The sequence below is a fragment of the Agelaius phoeniceus genome, chromosome 3, assembly GCF_051311805.1.
Source record: "Agelaius phoeniceus isolate bAgePho1 chromosome 3, bAgePho1.hap1, whole genome shotgun sequence".
In the NCBI taxonomy this organism is placed as follows: Eukaryota; Metazoa; Chordata; class Aves; order Passeriformes; family Icteridae; genus Agelaius; species Agelaius phoeniceus.
In genome coordinates this window covers 86,263,921-86,283,030 of record NC_135267.1, presented here as the reverse complement: position 1 = coordinate 86,283,030, position 19,110 = coordinate 86,263,921, and the positions used below count along the sequence as shown (strand labels likewise).

Sequence of the window (19,110 nt, the reverse complement as noted above, 5' to 3'; positions counted from 1 at the left end):
CAAGAAACTACCTGCTGTCCCAGATCATAAAAAACATTTAATATCTTTGTTCTGTAACCTAGAGGACTTGGGTCCCTGTGATGCAGTGGCCAGAGCATGCTCTGCTCTGCACTGGGGCAACCTCACCTTGAGGCCTGTGTGTAGTTTTGGTCACCACAAAATAAGAAAGATACTAAACTATTAGAGAGCATCCAGAGGAGGTCAATGAAAATGATGAAGGGCCTTGAGGGGAAGCCATATGAGGAGCAGCTGAGGGCACTTGGTCTGTTCAGCCTGGAGAAGAGGAGATTGAGAGGAGGCCCCATTGAAGTTACATCTTCCTTGTGAGGGGAAGAGGAGGGGCAGGCACTGATCTCTTCTTTGTAGTAACCAGTGACAGAACACAGAATGGCCTGAAGTTGTGTCAGGGGAGGGTTAGGTTGGATATTAGATAAAGGTTCTTCACCCAGAGGGTGGTTGGGCTGGAACTGGCACCTCAGGGAAGTGGTCACAGCACCAGCCTGACAGAGTTCAAGAAGCATTTGGACAGTGCTCTCAGGCACATGGTGTCATTCTTGGGGATGGTCGTGTGCAGGGTCAGGAGTTGGACTTTGATGATCCTTGTGGGTCCCTCTCAACTATGCATCTTCTGTGATTGTGTGACTATTTTACTCATTATCTTACTGTACATACTAAGATAAGAAAATGTCATACCTGTGTGCAACTCAATTGGACCAAGCAGCATAATGGGTTTAAAATTTTTCATCTCTTGCTCAAATGTATCGTAGTGAACTATTTCTTCTTTAATTTCAGACAGGGTGGGACCAGTAGCAAAAAATTCCTGTGTGCAGTTTAAAATGTCAATCAACAAATGTCCTTTTCCATAATTTTGGTAAAACATGTCGTAACAGTAATTCAGCAATTACTGAAAATGTATACCATTATTATACTTGGTTTTAGCCTTCTGTAGCCTTGCTAGCATCATAAAATGAATGTTTATAAATTTCTCTGTCACTAACACTCAACCTTGTTGGGAAATTCCAACCAAATTCAACAGAGAAACAGATAACCAAGACATATTAAGGACCTACTTGTTTTGTGAAAACAGGGGATGAAACAGAGGTCAAATACATGCCCACACTTACAGAAAGACTACCTCAAAAGCCAAATTATGTGAGAAACAATCACAATGAAACACATTTTCTAAGTAGTTCCCTGAGCAGAACTCAAAGGTAGAAACATTTTGTGATTCTGAAAAGCTGAAATTCAGCAATGTAACTTAAGACCTGTATTGATTATGCTTACACTGAATGGGCAAGTAATAAATGCTGAAAGCATTTATCATCCCACTTCTACTCCTCTGTTCAAGAGTACCCAGATAGGCAGTGGAAGGATTAGCATAGTGGAAAAGGAAGAATGTAGAAATTAAACATGTGTGTATAAAACTTAGCTGCCTTATTATTGAAGGCAGTAGCCTATTCCTCAGTAGTAACTAGATCAAGCTAGTAACATTAACTACTTTAGACTTAAAACTTTAATTAGACTAACAGGAAATTTTCAGCCCTGTTTATGAATTGGTGGGGTTTTAACCCACATAAACTCCTGTTGAATTCTACCATTTCATGGTCACTGCAGCATAAAACTGCCCCTTGAGCTTCACCTTCCCCACCCCCAGCTCCTCCTTGCTGGTGAGAACAAGGGAGAGTATGGCACCTCTTCTCACTGGCTCTTCCGTGACTTGGTCAAAGAAGTATCATCAACACATTTCAGGAGCCTCCTGGATTGCTTATGGCCTGCTGTGCTGTTCCTCCAGCAGATATCAGAGTGGTTGAAGTCCCCCATGAGGATCAGGGTTTGTGAGTGTGAGGCTGCTCCTGTCTGTCTACAGGAAGTCTCATCTGCTTGGACCTCCTGGTCAGGCAGCCTGTAGCAGATCCCCACAATAATGTCACCTGTCCCTGCCCTCCTTTTAATCCTGACCTGGTCTTCCCTGCCTAGCCTTCCTAAAGAGCCTGTGTCCCTCCATTCCAACACTGTACTCATAGGTGCCATCCCACCATTTCCCTGTGATATCAGTAGCCTTGCAGGTATGTGCATATCTCTAACTCCTCTTGTTAATACCCTGTGCTACCTGTGTTTGCATAGAGACATGCATCATATCAAACTGGGCTGGTTTTTTGTGGCCAAAAATCCAGAGTTACACAAACAAAATAAAGCAATTACCAGGTTTTCAGTATCTAGAATGGCACAGAATCAGTATTAGCAAATACAGTACCATTCCTACAGAAAGATAAAAGAATTTCAGCTGTAAATGTGTTTTCTACATCTTTTTTTCCCTTGATTTTTCACAATGTTTTCTGATTTCAAAAGATAGGATTAATGAAGAATAGTCCTGTAAATGATAATCATTAAACTGACCTGAAATATGGTATCTTTATCTTCTGTCCACAACACCTTATATTTATCAAACTCTTGCAGAACTTCACTAACTCCTTCTTTTAGAGAATTCCCAGCAGAAGAGAGAATCACAATTATTTTAGTAATAGCTTCATTTTCTGCAACACCCGAGTAAAAATTTTTTAACTTTCTGACAAGATCATCACCTCCTTCTGTAAAATAAAGTTATATAGAAATCAATTAATTGCTGACAGTCTGATTAGCATTCTCTTCTAAACTTATGCATACCAAATTGAGCAATGATGCTCTTCAGAAAGGCTGAGTATCCTTCTTCAAAGATCTGTCACACTGCTTAATGTGAAGTACCAGCTGCTAGCTCATGCCAGGCACTATACAGCTAGAGCAAATTCACTCTAAAATGAAGGTTTTCAAATGGAAAGAAAATAGTCTTTTTCATTCACAAATTTCATTTTCTCAATGAATTAATGAATGAAATGAATGAATGAATGAAATGAAATTTCATTCCGTTTCATTTTAATGTAATTGTAAGCAGAACATCAAAGGCCTCATAAACATTCCACATTATTTAATAATTTTTTTAAATTTTTGAAATTAAAGTTTTAATGTATATACTGCTTAAAGCTGTGTAAACTTCTTGAACTCTTTGATTAATTGCTGAGAAAATAATGGTCAATATAGAAACTGATATTCTTCAGATCTGATGAGCTCCTTCTTTCATAACAATCCCTGAGCATTTTGAAGCAGATTTCAGTGAACAAAAAAGAAAAATCCACCCTTCCCACAGTATATATTGTTTAATGAGGGGAATTTGACGCAGCTCCAAGTTCTCTTTTACTCTGAAGGCCTTTTCTGGGGTCTGCTTACTGGAAACAGTCTCAGATTCATCCATCCTTACGAGTTTACTCCATAATCTCATTGCTACAATATTAACATATGCCCCCAGGTGTTGCTGGTGTCTAGTTAAAGGTGATGAAAATGGTCATTTGCTGATGCTGTATTTTGACACAGCAGAGGAAAAGACTCTGAGTATCTGACAAAGATTGGCTCCTGCCACCCTGCTTGAAGCCCATTAAAAGAGGTGAGAATCATACAAGACACATCAGTAGAAGAATAAAGTAACAGCTCTGGACTATCAGAAAGAAAAACTTTCCAAGATGTTACAGATTTTTGAAGGAATGATAACAAAGATATAACTGGATTGCATATCACTGGGTCAAACAGCTAAGAAAAACCGACATGTAAAATACGTAAAAATATTTATTATATTAATATTAATATTAAATAATATTATTATATTAATATTAATATTAAAAATAATATTATTATATTAATATTAATATTAAATACGTAAAAACATATTTAGGCTTTTATGGTGGCTTGCAAAATGTATGGAGAGACACTTGGAAATAATACTAAGAAATAAAGTATTTTACTAAAATGAACGTAGATCTGTCTCCAGTCAAATATTTTTCATTCCATGAAAGAACATTTGAAGTGTTTTTAATCCAATCTAGGAATACATCCAACAATTAAAATATTTCCTGAAATCTGTCTCTTGCGGTATCTCAATATTTCAATGAGATTTAGTATAAAATCATGGCTTATGGTTTCAGCTATATCATTATGGCTACATTCCACAATAAGGATGTAAAAAGATTGATCAACAGCTTACTTTGCCTTAAGTTAACTAAAATATTCAGAACCTAGGAATTTTTCAAAGTTTTTTGCTTACTGTTTTTTGGAATTGTAATACTTATGCAAGCCTGAAAAGCTATTTCTGAAAAATACAGGTAATTAAATCAAAATAAACCCCCCAAAATTAACGTAAAATAATTCACAGTAGGCTTCTCTGACGAAAAGTGAACTTATTTACAAATATTTATATATGGCATAGTTATTAAACCAAAAAGTAAAATTAAAAGTAAAACAAAACCTAAACAAACAACTTACTTTCCCCTTTTTTGCCTTTTTTTCCTTGTGATCCAAAGCCTGCAGATGCTGCTTGCTGCATGCCTGCTTCTGTTTTTAAAATAGATTTTTGCAAATGCCTCTGTCCCCACTGAGCAACTCCTCGATTTACTTCCAGTGTTAAATGAATCATGCGATTGATGGCATGCTGTATATCATCTAAACTGGGAACTATTACCTATTTGAAACAGTTGAAAAATTGTTGAAATAAATGCAACTAATTGTCATTTTTGAGACCTCAGTTTTACTCCACCCATAGTGAATTGCAGAGTTTACCCCAGAAGAGAAGCTGGAAAATACAACTTCAGCAGGTTGTCTGGCTCAGAATTGCTTCTCAAGAGATGAAACATACTGTGATGACCTGCCATCTAATTATGCACTCATACTGTGGGTGAAAAGTCAACCAAGTATATAAGCAGATAGATTTACTGGCTTTTTTTACAGCTATTAAAAAAACTCCTGCAACATTTAAAGCATCATTTTTATAATGACTTTTATGTAATGTATGGGAATACATTACAAACCTTGTTTTTTACATTCTAGAATAACAAAGCATTAGAAATTGCATGCTAACGTGCAACCACCACTTCCCACCCTTCTCAGGCCTTATGTATGATCAGCCACATACATAAAAGCAAGGCTCTTGCAAACTCTCATTAGAGTTTAGCATTAGCAAAGTGGTATTTTTCCCAGAATTACTTGATTACTGCCCTGGATCAGTCAAGCATTTGAGGACTGGAAAGAGAGATGTACTTCCTTTGCAGTGGGTAGAGCTTGGTGCTTTATGTTTCTACAAATATCAACAAGGTAAGCCTTCTAGACTTTGACAGAAATTACATATCATGTGTACACACACACAATGTGAATGTATAACAGAATGGTGATAGGAACACCAGTTCAATGTCAAAGGAAAATCACCTAAGAGCAGAACTTTTTTGCACTGTAATTTCAATATAAACCCATCAATCTTTCTAAGATATTTGAGAAATTTTGTAACCTTCTCTCATAAAATAAAAAATACATATTGCTGACACATAGTTTCCTTTCTACAAAAGGAAAACAAACTAATGCTTTACTTCTTTGCAATTGAGCTGCCTTTTTTTCCCTGTACATAGAAATCCACAACACCTTTTGCTGGTTCTGAATCTTCTATTTTTGTTCAGTGTTCCTCAGTCTGGTCATCTAACTTCCCATTTAGGTTACTAAAGCCAAACTGAGCAAAGATAATGTTCATTATTGAAATTCAACAAAAAGATTTAGATTACATAAGAATAAGAATAAGAATAAGAATAAGAATAAGAATAAGAATAAGAATAAGAATAAGAATAAGAATAAGAATAAAGCAAGATGTAGAACCTATTCCATGTAATAGTAGTAATGCAACTACTACACATGAGGAGAACTGCAATCATTCTGCAAAGAACATAGATGAATGGATTGCAATGTAATTGCTAAACCACAGAAGGTTAAAAAGCAAGGTTCTGCAAGCACTACTGAGACAGAAGCCAGAGTATTTGGACTGCAAGCACATTTCATCAGTGCTCTTAGCCCACTGAAAGATATGAGCAACTGCTCTCCTTTGAAGAAGATGCTGGTTCAGTGAAAGTGTGCCCACACCTGCACTTGGGCAAATGCAGAGATAACTCTAAGACAATGTATCTTACCATACCTATATAAAATAAAACTTACCAGATTTGGAATCTCAAGGTGTACTTCTGCTTTTAGAAAAGGAGTGACATTCTCAGATTTGCTGTAAAATGATTTTGACACATATCATAAACACTTTACCACAAAACCTCCTCAGTTTATCTGAGAAATGTAATTTTGAGCTACATTTTCTGACCAAAGCTTCATGGAGAATTTTCAAATGAAATTACATACTATTTCCAAAACTTACAGAAGTTTATTGTTTAAAGGATAAAGAAAATAGCTAGAGCTCCACCATTCTGACAAAGGCTAACTTGGATCCAGCCATTGCTTTCAGATTTTTTTCTCCAGAGTATTTTCTGATTCTGGATTTTAAACTCTCAGGTTCAGAATGATGGGACTCTGCCAGTGGTTTGAATAGGGCATAAGAAGATCTCATTGATCATTAACTGCAAGAACGTATCAAGAGCAAAATTGTCCCATTACATTTTAGGTAAGTATTCAACAGAATGGAAAAAAAGTTTCAAAGATGACAAGCTAATGCAAAATTATAAAAACATGATGTTAACCTACTCAAAACTGAAATTAAAACCTAAAAACATAGACCAAAGTAAAATTTTAAATGCTGTGGTATGATATATTAACCAAATAAGGGAGAATTCAACAATATGATACAGTAGACAAATATGAAGGAAACAACCAAATAATTCCCATTGACTTTGATAAGGATTTCAATACATATTTTATGAAACATGTCCTTAGGGAAAAAAAGCAATTCAGACTTTAACAAACATTAATGACAAAACATCATAACTTCACTTGCTTGAACTAAATTCTCTTAAAAGAATTCTAAGTAGGCTTTTCAAAGTACAATATATTATACTGAAACAATTCTGTCTCTGAACTCTATGCCTGTTCGAACAGAGAAGAATCTACAGAAATCATCCTGAATATAGGAGAGTGATTTTGTATGGATCTTGCCATTATCATGAAGAATTCATAAAGAGTGCATACTATTGAGGGAATCCTTCATTTGCAACTTACATTGGAACACTCATTCTTCTTTTAATACGATCCAAAGACAGTCGGGTTGATTTCTGGAGACTGACTAGCAGCCGGCGACTGAAATAGGCAAGTAAGTCTTTACAGTTCTGTAATAAATAAACCATACATTATTTAGCATCATGTTCACATAGGAACCTGAAAATTATTGCAAAAACGTCGTAAGTCAAACCTAATAGATTTTGTCAGAAGGAATTTAAGCTGTAAGCTACACGAAAGGCACAAAGTGAGAAGCTGGGGGGTTTTAAGTAAGTAAATAAGTAAAAGCTGCATGGAAAAGAGAATACAGTATGTGAAGAAACAACTTGTCTTATTCAGATACAGAATACTGAAATCTGTTTGAAATACGCTCCTTCAGAAAAGCTCTCCATATTAAAAAAGAACAAATAGAAAACCAAGCCACAAAACGAAACCAATATTATTCAAGAATATTGGTGCACATGTACCCATTTTTGAATAAGAGACAAATACAATAAAATGCAACTGGATCAAGAATATGAAAATACAGCAACATGAAATTATCACCATTTTTTAAAATTGCAACATGGTAGCATTATTGTATTTGTACTTCCAAGCTTGAGAGTCCTTGTTCTTTATTTCTACATTCCTTCTCTGATGAACTTGAAGAAACTGCATTCTTCATGGGAAAAGTACAAAGACTATCTTTGCTGATGAAGTTGGAAGAGAATGATAGAAATGATGAAAAATCCTGTCTACCCAAGAAGGAAAGTCCATGTTATGGCTTAGGCACATTATTGTCTCCAATTTTTACACTTACCACTTCTGTCAAGAATTTGTTTAATAAAGGTGATATACTTGTGAAAACTAAAATCCATCTCAAATGTACTTTTTAGGTAAGCTATTTCATCATTTGTACATTACATTTGATACTCTCCATGTGATGTCTTTCTGTAACATAGATATGGAGCTACCAAAACTCAAGATATGTTTACTAATCCAATTGGCCTAAAAATAATTTCCTTGTTTTCACAAAACACCTTTTTAAACTCTTCTTCTTTATCACCGCTCTTGCTATCTTCACTTTGAGATCCTTCAGCAGGAGTTTTTTCTTTCTCCTTTACTTTACCTTCAAATGCTATACGTTTGTCTTTTCCTGTAAATTAAGAAAAAAGAAAGTTGTTATTATATAAATATTCTGCTTTAAAGCATGCTGTCCCCTCATTAGAGGCAAAACAAATATTGACTTTTGTTTAGTAATACCTGGATCACCAAAAATTGGTTTTATTTCATGACACTTTTTCACACCAGAAATGTGGTTTAGAGACCAGCCTATAAGCCTTAGCTTAGCAAACACAGTGCACTACCAATCTGTTACTAAAGATGGATAGGCAGACATTAATATATCCATGAAAATGACCAAAAAATCAAAATAATCATAAACAATTTAACAAAGAACAGAGAAGTATTTCTGTGTCCTCTTTTTCTGCTTGCATCCTACTGAACCACCTGTAGTATTGACCCTGCCTATGCCTCGACAGCTGGAGAAACCTGAACCCAGAAGGAAAAAATCCCATGAAAGAAAAGAGCTCCATTACTGATTAAGCCTCAAAATAAAATTTTCCTGAAAACATTTTTTTTCCTCCAAATATAAACTATTTCTCTTGTAACAATATGGGATCTTCAAAAATCTTTGTAAGACACCCCAAAGAAGTGGGAACCAGTCATTCAAGTGCCATCCTTTGACTATACTAATTTAAAATGACCAGCCAAAAAAGCACATAATTGTACTGCTGCAAGAAAGTTAAAAACAGAGGGACAGTACCAAATAGCTGACAGAGCTGAGAAGACTGGAACACTGGATTTCATTTACAGGTGGCAAGATGTGACATGGGAGAGTTATGATGAGTGACTGATAGAAATGGAACTCAAATGTTCTTCCTCTAGAGCAAATACTTTGCTAATCTAAACAGAAGGATAGCTTTTAACTCTAGAAACCCCACAACTGAGTAATCTCCGTACTTCATGAGTTAGTGGTTTAGTTTAACAGTGGTTAAAGAAGGCAGAGCTGTAACACAGATGAAATTTTCGTGGGACGAAAATTTGTTTAGCAAATTAGCTAAAACATCAGTTTTGATAAAAACTAGCTGAAGTCCACAGAACTTTTTATTTAAATAAGCAGTATTAACTACCTTGTAATTCTGAGGGCCTAAGAGATGGAAATTCATAATGCTTTTCAAATATCTCTATTAGATCTTGAACAGCATCTTCAATGCGCATGCTTTTGACGTTAAATAACTCAGAACATTCTTTAGTATATTCCTGTTAAATAAAAATATCAATGCATTGTCATAGTTAACACTGATTATCTTATTTCTGTTTCTCTTGATGGGGATTCAAAACATTTCCCTGAATATTGTATTAATCAGACCAAAACCATTTCAATGAAACATATATACTTATTAAAATATACTTGTACATTTATAAATACTTCTGCTATATTATCACCATACTTTTAATGCCTAAAAAAGCCCAGTTTTTAAAATGCAATGGTACTTTTAGGTGCTTTAAAAAATCCTGAATATTGAAGAGAGGTCACACTCTGAAATTACCCAAACACTGTTTCAACTGTCCTTAAGAATTTTATTCACTTGTACTGATTTGATAATTAATACATTTTTAGCCTATTTTGTACTAAGAAAACTTTCAGATTTTCAAATATACTTGTTGGAAAGTATTTTTGCCTTCTCCATAAAAACAACAATTTGGAAAAAATAGGGGGAAAGAAGGGCTATATATCTCTGAGGTCCTTCATACACAAGAAATCTCATCTAAATACAAAGCACTTAAATAAGATTATCTATGACATACTACAGCTTAAGTATCTCAAATACCAAAGAACCAATATATCTTCATATAAATGATTTTAACCAAAATAATTTAATTACAAATAAAGTTCTGTATTTCCACGTAGAGAATTTTATAGTTTTATTTTCATTTACTAAGGCATTTTTTTCTAACATGCCCTAAAATTCAAGTTGAAAGATATAAAGTGGCACACACCTCATTGTCAGTCAACAGATCCTCAATTTTGATAGCACCATCCACTGGTAAGCTAACTAAAGAAGTTCTTGATATTTCTTTTAATATTGTACCAATCCGCACATCAGTTATAACATTTACCTAAAAAGAGAAAACCACATTAATACCATACATTTATCTTTAAAGAATAATGTATTCCATTTTAGAGTGCTCTAACAGGTAAAAAAAGGAATTGCAGAAAAATAAATGCAAGAATGTTACAGAGTAGAAAATTCTCCAAGTGAATAATAACAAGAGTTATGGTAACTTAAGGGTTATTTACAATTACTAGACTTCCAAAGAATCCTGGCTGGTTTAACTGCAGTTTTAGGCAGACAGGCAGTAACAAAAAGTCAGACTCTGGATCATTCCTGTCATGCAAGGTACACTGCTTCTAGATTAAATAAAACAGAGTAATAGAACAAGCTACACCAATATAATTGGATATTTGTTCATGATCTTACTGACCACAAGTTTAGCAGGAAGGCAAGTGGGAGGGGTCTACTGTAAATTGCTTATGGGTTAATCTTCAGTCCTTCCCCTTCTTTTAGTCAACACCGTTTTTGCTCGGGTTTTGATCCTCAATTGCAGCATTATTAGTATACAGTTAACTACACTGAATTGTTTTTCGCCATGGAAGAATCCAAGTAAAAGTGACTTCTGTCCATCTTTTAGTCTATTATCTGAAGTAGTCTGGGTTTGTGTTATTCCATCTTGTTTTTCACAATATACCTCATGCTTCCATTGCACATCACTTTTTTTCCTGTTTGACAATAATACCCAATTCACAGAAATCAAGAGTCTAACCAAGGTTAACTTTTTTTAATTGAAATGGGAGGGAGAAGTAAAAACCTAAATTTACATAAAAACATGGTTATTTTAGATATACTCAGGCTTACAAAACTGTTCATTTCTGACAATCTTTATCCAGCTTTGGGTTTCAGTGGCAAACAGGGCATTACTCATAATTATGATTTTCTAACATACATAAAAAGAACTAGATACACTGACTAGTGACTAACAATCTCCTACCACAAAGGAAACACAATTTACAATATTCATAGAAAAGATAATAGTCACACAGTTTAATCATCAAGCCAGAAGAGCAATCTGACTGTCAAGCTAAAGTCTTGAGAAAAAAGCAAGACAATACTGGTCCTCAAGCATGATAAATCATAGAATCATAGTATACCAAATTGAAAGAAGACTTCAAGGATCATGTGGTCCAACTTTTCTTGGCAAAAGCACAGCTTAGACAAGACAGTCCAGCACCCTGTCCAGCTGAGTCTCAAAATTGTCTGGCACTGGGGAATACACCACTTTCAGTGGGAGATTATTTCAGTGGCTGACTGTTCTCACTGCAAAAATTTTTCCTCTTCTGTCGTATTGATAATTCTCCACAAGTAACTTATACCCATTACCCCCCATCTTTTCCACATAAATTATTGTAAAAAGGGAGTCTCCATCTTTGCAGCCAATCGTCAAATATTACACCATGATGATAAGGTCTCCTCTAAGCCTTCTTTACTCAAGATTGAAAAAAAACATTTCTCTCAACTTTTCGTCATTTGTCAGGCTTCCCAGTCCTTTGATCATTGTTATGGCCCTTCTCTGAATCCTCTCCAAATGTCTTCTGTATAGCAGGGACCAAAACTGAATACATTTCCACGTCTGGCCTCACCAGCACCAAGTGGAGGAGGATGGTGATTTGTTATCACTGCTTATTAATGCAACCCAACATCCTGCTGACGTTCTTTGCTGGAGCAGCACACTGCTCACTCACACTGAACTTGTTATCCACAAGGATGCCCAGGTCAGGTAGATCTCAGCCTATGTTGCACTCCTGGATGATGTTTGCCTAGGTGCAAGACCTTACATTTGTCCTTGTTGGACTTTGTAAAGATCTTACTAGTACACTCTTCGTGCCTATTCAGGTCTTCCTGTCGGGTGTCTTTCTACTTTCCCATTTAGCTTGGTGTCATCAGCAAACTTTGTCAAGGTAGACTTGATCCCATTATCCAGATTACTCATGTAGATATTAAATAAGAAATCAAATAAATTCAGAAATTATGTGATGAATACCAAGAGAGTAAAAGAGCACAGAGCAGCATGCCGAGAACTGTGAGAAAAGAGCATAATCTCATTCATTATTTTATGGGCTGCACAAAGAGTTTCACAACATGCCTGCTATGGACAGAATTAATGCTCCAAAGTTCTCCACTCAACAGTTTTTACATGGAAGTATCTTTTATGCAGCTGCAGTCATGGACAAGCACTCAAAGACAGGCATTGACTCTGAAAATCAGAGTGAAAGCCACAGAATCTGAAGACAAGAAGTGGAAATAGATTCTATTTTAAGGACAAAAGGAAAAGTCAAATATATAATGGCAATAATAGGAGAGAATCATTGAGTGTATCCCTACTCCAAGAAAAGCAACCTAATTTAAAAAGCAATAAAATTTGTAGGTATAGTACAAAAATAAGTACAGATTATGTTTGAATATGAAATATAGCATCCTAGAAATAATTTCTGTAAGGTATTGGTTTTATTTATATAGTGAGCAAATGTTTACCCTTCTCAAAAGCTGTCTATATATATGCAGAATTTGATCAGCTTCTTTAAAGAAAGTTTCCAGTGTGACAGATGACCAAGTCAACATGGTAAGTCCTTGCCTCAACACAGCTTCCATCTAAGCATAAAGATATAATTTAATAGATTAAAAAAAAACAAAACCACAAGAGAAAACAATTAAAACAAGTTCTATTATTATATTTACTAACATTGCTTATAAAACAGAGTGGTGTGCAAGGGAGGTTACAAGTTTCCACTAAAAAAGGTCAAAGAAATTTATGCAATAGAAAGGAAGGGGAGGGTAGTGCATACTAGAGCCTCAGGTTTTTAGTTTCTCAAACTTCTGTCCAACTTTGTAGTTATACAAACTTACACAAACTCTGCAACCTTTCAGTGTGACTGCTTACAAACAAAATGGGGAGGGTTACTTCAAACATTCACATACGTACACTCGTAAATGTCTGACAAAACAAAATTGCTTGTGGGATAGACATCCTGCATCTCCAATAAAACTGTACTTTTAGTGTAGCATAAAACATCATAGTGTAGCATTCTACACCACTGAAGAGACTCAATTAAAAAAGTTAATAATTCCTTCTGAGCAAATTTCCATGTTAAAGCCAGAGATTTGTGGAGATAGATAGACCTCAAAGACCGTATTTTTTGTTCTACTGGTCTTCTATCTCATAGGCACTAAGATTATTTGACCGTAAAGCACATTATTTGAGAACTGTATGAAGGATCAAAAAACCAAATTTTTTGTCTTAAAGGTCTCAGAAAAATCCATTAAGATCACAACATACAGATCCATCTAAATATTTCAGAATTATAAATTATTATTAAGGTATTTTAAGATCTTATGAGGTATACTGAAGTGCATGCAGCAATACTCACCCTTTGCATTTTTGGTGTCAGCAGATTTACAAACACATTTCGTGTTCCTTTACACAAATCTTCATAAGCTTCAATAACACCCTGTTAATTGTTAGAAAGGATAGCATCAAACAGAATATTTAAAGCATTTCTTTACTCAAGAAAACAATTTGTCATACAATCAAATCATCTGAAAAAAGATATTGAAAACTGCACAATTCTGTATTTGAAAAGAAATGTAGAATTTTGCATAGAGATTACATACCTATGAACATCATTTCTGGGATGTAATGAATTTGTATTATGCTGTAGAAGGAGAAATGAAAGCCACCTTTTTGTAACACTTTCTTAAGGCACAAAGCCAGAAAGAGAATGAACTTTCTCTAGAACTGAAGACATCTTAATCTTTGCAATATCCTCTTAATATCGAGTATCATATCCTTTAGATGCTTAAGTCAGTTTTAAAATATCCTCTTCTCTTATGCCATACGCACACACACAGAGAAGTCTTGTATGATGCACAAGATACAGGCTCCCCAAGATACAGGCTCTTGAAACAACACCATAGTGGAGACTACAATAGGCATGACAAATGTAACTTCTCTTGCAGGTAACCTGCAAAATTCTTCAAAATTCTTCACAATTCCAAACCAGACTAACTCCAATGTTTCTTGTCAAAAACTCTAAAATCCTGCATTTTACTGTTTTTCTCACTGTGAAAACTATTTGTATAGCTTAAATTATTCATGACCAAAGTATACTTAGTGTGCCATTGGGTATATGAAGTATATATTCTTATATTTAAGTATCTACCAGCCCACACAGGACTTAACAGGAGGTTTTCAAATGAGATTTTTCTATGTTCACCTGTGCATTCTGCAAATTTACCTTAAACTTCCTCTTACCCAGCTTTAATCATTAGCTATAGATAAAAATTACATGTTTAAACACACTATCTTTTTAATTTTCTTGAACAGCAATCATGATACTTTTCAAGTTTACCTCTAACTTCAACTTGTTTGACTTCAATTTATCTTCTATTATTGCAAGTTTGAATGCTTGCTCTGGTACTTCCAGACCCAACTTTATCATACATTTTGTCTCTCGCACAATCTCTAGAATCTGGGGATCAAAATTAACCAGGAACTTCTCAGTTGTAGGATGACGCACAAATATCGTGGATTGTAGGACTGTAAAGACATTCTAGTATCAGTTTCAAAAGCAAACAATTGTTTAAATTATATAAATTATTATGAAATCCATATTTCTAATGTTGAAATATAGTGATTAACTATGTAGAGTTACTTGTGAAATAGCTTCATATTGTTTTCAGTTAAAGAAAATACACAATCCACTTCCATCATATTAACTTTCTGCCTTTCTCTTCATAATCTAAACAAGCCTCAGATCCAGTCTTATTTGTGTCATAATTTTTCTCAGCCCAAGTTAAAAAATCATTAAATTAGTTCTCTAAGTACGAGGAAACACAATGCTTGACTATCAAACATTTCTAGGTGTTTAATAATAATATATTTGTCCTTAGAGGGACTGGGGCAATACAACCTTATGAGTTATTATACTGGAAAAAGAAAAACCCAGAAAGAATTATTAAATAGTACACATAGAGAATTTAAATACCAAAATTTGTGTCACTAATGTTTACAGTCATCTGTACAGTTAGTGTACCAAATCTGCAATCCTGTGCATCAAAACCCAGCATCAAGGTCAGTAAAGCACTGAGATTGTATTACTGAGTCTGATAACTGGATCATGATTAACTTGCACATGTTAAGGGTAAATGAAGCTTTAAAAAAAATCTGATTTGATTTATGTTAACTTACTATTCAACAACAATTTAAAGAACAAGTACATATTTAATTACTTACTATATTGTAATTGTGACATTTCCTTCATCCATGCATTATGATAGACTACCTCAAACTCCACCAATACATATGCAAGTTTGTTGTATGATTGAACAACTGCTTTACCTTCTGGACTTGCCAAGATATCTGAATGTTTCTGTTAAAAAACAGCACATTCAAATTAAAACTATTTCCAAAACCACCGATACCACTTGGGTTTTTCTCAATTTAAGTATTGTCTATACATAGTGTCGGTTAATACTATGAATTATACTGACAGAGGTCTTAAAAACTGTATCAAATATTAATGATTCAAATTTACAGGGCAATAAAGTCAGTAAGAACTTGTAAGGAATAAATACTAAATATTTAACATCAGTAAGAGCAATTACTTAATATACTGTCATAGATACCTGCAATTCACAGTGAAATGGATACTTAGTTCTACTCAAAATTGAATAAGTGAAAATTTATTGTAAAAGTTTTTAATCAGTTTGGGAGGATTAATCAGTATTTATGTCTGTTTTCCTTGGAACAGATTTAGATTATCACTATTCACATCCGAGGGAAACGGGAAAGTGAAAACCTCTCTCACATAGAAGTTAACTTGGCATAAGACCCTAGACGCTTTGTAGGAAAATCACTCAAACATTTCAAGAATTCTTCCAAGTTATTTTCAACTGAAATAGTCTAGTCTGTTCTATTCCAACACTACATCTTGGATCTACAAGGCTTACTGCAGAGCAGTATAAACATACAAAGAAAAAGGTTCCTTAGCATATAACAAGTGATGCAATCATAACCAGAAATTTTATGATTACCCTACAGAAGACAGTTCACAGTTATACAAAACACCTAATTTTTAAGCACATCCACTTACATGGAAATAGCTGATTGGTTCATTTACCCTTCTGAATAGCTGTCTCACCCACAGTATCTTTCCTGCAATAGGTGGCATGTTTCGAGCAAGAGGAGGGTCGTCTTTCTGGGTTTGGTAAAGCTATAGCAAGAACAATATCATTAAACAGATGTATTTTAAAAAATCTATTGAAATGCTAAACTTTTTTCTCTGGTAGCACAATTTCTTCCTCCTCCCAAACAGATTAAATTTGCATGGTGTCACACAACAGCTCATGGAGAGAAAAAATGTATTTCTTCCCTGACTTGCTACCCTTCAAAGATGCACACACATCGACGCTGGTACCTCTTCTGTCTCCATTATCACACGCTGTTTCTCAGCTGTGCTCACTTATGACAGAGACCTGAATGCACCAAAAGGCACTGTGAACCCTGGGGCAGAGCAGCCAGTACTCAGGATCAAGTCTGACACCTGACTTTGAAGCCATCTGCTGTGAAAACAAGCTGTTTAAGGAAGTGGTGTTAGGAGAACTCTTGTTCTTCCTTTGCTTGGAACTAGCCTTGGGAGATGCCCAAGCTAGACAGTTAACTGGGAGTTTTTTCCTGAATGGAAACATCAACACTGTTCTTCAGACACACATATCTGACTATTAGATAATATTTCAGGATTTGAACTTAATGATTCTTGTGGGTCCCTTCCAAATCACAATAATTTAGCGTTCTATGATATGCACTTTTCTACTAACTCCTAACTAAAATGCATGTAGATACTCCTGGATACACAGCCCATGCTTTTATCTGTGCCTAAGATGAAAAAAGAATGTCCCCTGCTCAGCGAATGGCTGTATTAAAACAAAACAAAACAAAACAAGGCCTAAATTTATACTGTATGAAATTTGCAATGACAAAGTATTCAATCACTTTAGAACCAGCATTGCAGTAAGAGCAACATTTTATTAGAAATAACTTGCTTGACAAAGATAAAAGGCAATTTAGTAATATCAAATAAATAGTTAAAACTAGTCAGCAGAATCAAGACGTGTTCTTTGGCAGAAAAAAGGAGTATTTGGAGCCACCCAACTTTAGGCACGTGAACTCAGGCTGTGATGACACAACTATTCACTAACGAGAACGTCTTAGCCCTACCTTGTCTCTGGTGGCCCCAGCCAAAGAAATCCAAGCAGCTTCACAATGACCTTGAGAGGAACTTACCTGGATGAAACCCTCTCAGTAATTGTACCTATCATTATTTTGTCTGGGAAAATACAACTAAGGGTGGGCTACATGATTTTTAAGCAAGCAGTGCTGCTAAAAATCTCTTCATTTAGTTAAGCCAGTAATCAGGGATTGTTTTACACAGTGTATAGGTAGGGAAAGGAAAGAGTGTTTTTGTAAAGAGTGGTTCAGCACAGCCTTGCTAGGCTACAGTTCTAAGTCACTGTGTGGAGGAAAAATTTTCTCTTAACTGCAGAGTTTATAGATATTGGCTCCTTCTATCATTAGTGAAGTGCAAACTTCTATCATTGATTTTATGAAATGTAAACATCTCAAAAAACCTTTTTCAACAATCCGGCTTTCCAGATTCCCTTTATATTCATTGAAGAAAAATGGTTATTTGGAGGGAATTATTTAAATCTTCAGGACATTATATAAAATTGATCAGATTAACTCACTCTAGAGTAATTCTTTCTTTCTTTCTTTCTTTCTTTCTTTCTTTCTTTCTTTCTTTCTTTCTTTCTTTCTTTCTTTCTTTCTTTCTTTCTTTCTTTCTTTAGTAGAAAGGGAGTTTAGACATCTAGGTCTGTTGCAGATGTTTATTTTATGGACAAAGTAATAGTTTACAGTCAAGTGATATGAGCAGTTGCCAAAACTTAATTCTCATTATACTTCAGTCAGGATGCACTACAAAAATCTTGAAAAATTACTTCATAATGAACATAAATGCCATTCACCTATATTTTACATGTATTTTATGCTGCCACAGCAACTGATAATAACTACTTATACATGCAAATTAACTGCAAAAACCTCATTTAATAAAAAAATCCAAAAGGTACAAGCAAGAAATGTACACAGCCAGCAAAGAACATGCTTCTTTAAATTTAATTTATGAAGGAATAACAGAAAATATTTTGGTTTACAAAGTAAAATTGTGATGACAAATTTGCCTACAAGAGCAGTTGTCCATATTGTGCTGCCCACTCACTTAGGCCTGTTTTCTGTAACAGGAAAACAGAAGTAGGATAAATTAAGAATTGGGAGTAAATTAGTGAAAGAGGCAGAAAAAATAAAAAATAATCATATTAAAATGTTTGCTCCTATTTTAACATGATGTTTACAACTTACTGGAAAGAAATTAAATACCTTTTTAGTAGCTTCGAGTTCTTCTACATAATGTTGAAGAATACAACTAATTGTATGTGCTGTTTCTTCTTGAAGGCATGGCATATTCAGACTTTGAAACCTGTATGAAAAATTGACAAAAATGACCCAAAATGCCATTTCTAAAATAATAACTGTTTTAATTTATTTTGGCATATATGAACATTACATAAAATGAAATGAGCAAAAATCTAGGAAATTATTTTGATCCTGGAAAACTTTTTTCTTTGAGGAAGTTTAAACAAGTTGAAAATTTCTGCTCTGGTGGGTACTTTGGTAGTTGTTGCTTAGTATGCTTTAGGCTTTTCCTTTAGTATCTTCTTGTGCATAATAATATTCTAATGAAATTAAGAAAAAGAATATATTGATTCCCATAAGAAAGATAAAACATATATTTTATCATGGTTATGTAGTTCAGAATATCAGTGAAAATTATGAAAATTAAAT

General features: G+C 34.6%; 1 protein-coding gene across 1 annotated transcript in view; it reads right to left on the bottom strand.

Annotated features, from left to right (window-relative positions):
• Nucleotides 1–19,110, bottom strand: part of DNAH8 (dynein axonemal heavy chain 8) — a 115,532-nt gene that overhangs the window by 80,011 nt on the left and 16,411 nt on the right. The window contains exons 14-27 of the mRNA XM_054629253.2: nt 18,646–18,745; nt 16,304–16,423; nt 15,445–15,580; nt 14,561–14,748; nt 13,580–13,660; nt 12,687–12,803; nt 10,096–10,215; nt 9,225–9,354; nt 8,073–8,182; nt 7,057–7,163; nt 6,055–6,115; nt 4,348–4,543; nt 2,398–2,588; nt 694–820 (exon numbers count right to left, since the gene is read on the bottom strand). Coding sequence (XP_054485228.2) covers nt 694–820; nt 2,398–2,588; nt 4,348–4,543; nt 6,055–6,115; nt 7,057–7,163; nt 8,073–8,182; nt 9,225–9,354; nt 10,096–10,215; nt 12,687–12,803; nt 13,580–13,660; nt 14,561–14,748; nt 15,445–15,580; nt 16,304–16,423; nt 18,646–18,745 — 1,784 coding nt within the window. The remainder of the gene's footprint in view (nt 1–693; nt 821–2,397; nt 2,589–4,347; nt 4,544–6,054; nt 6,116–7,056; nt 7,164–8,072; nt 8,183–9,224; nt 9,355–10,095; nt 10,216–12,686; nt 12,804–13,579; nt 13,661–14,560; nt 14,749–15,444; nt 15,581–16,303; nt 16,424–18,645; nt 18,746–19,110) is intronic.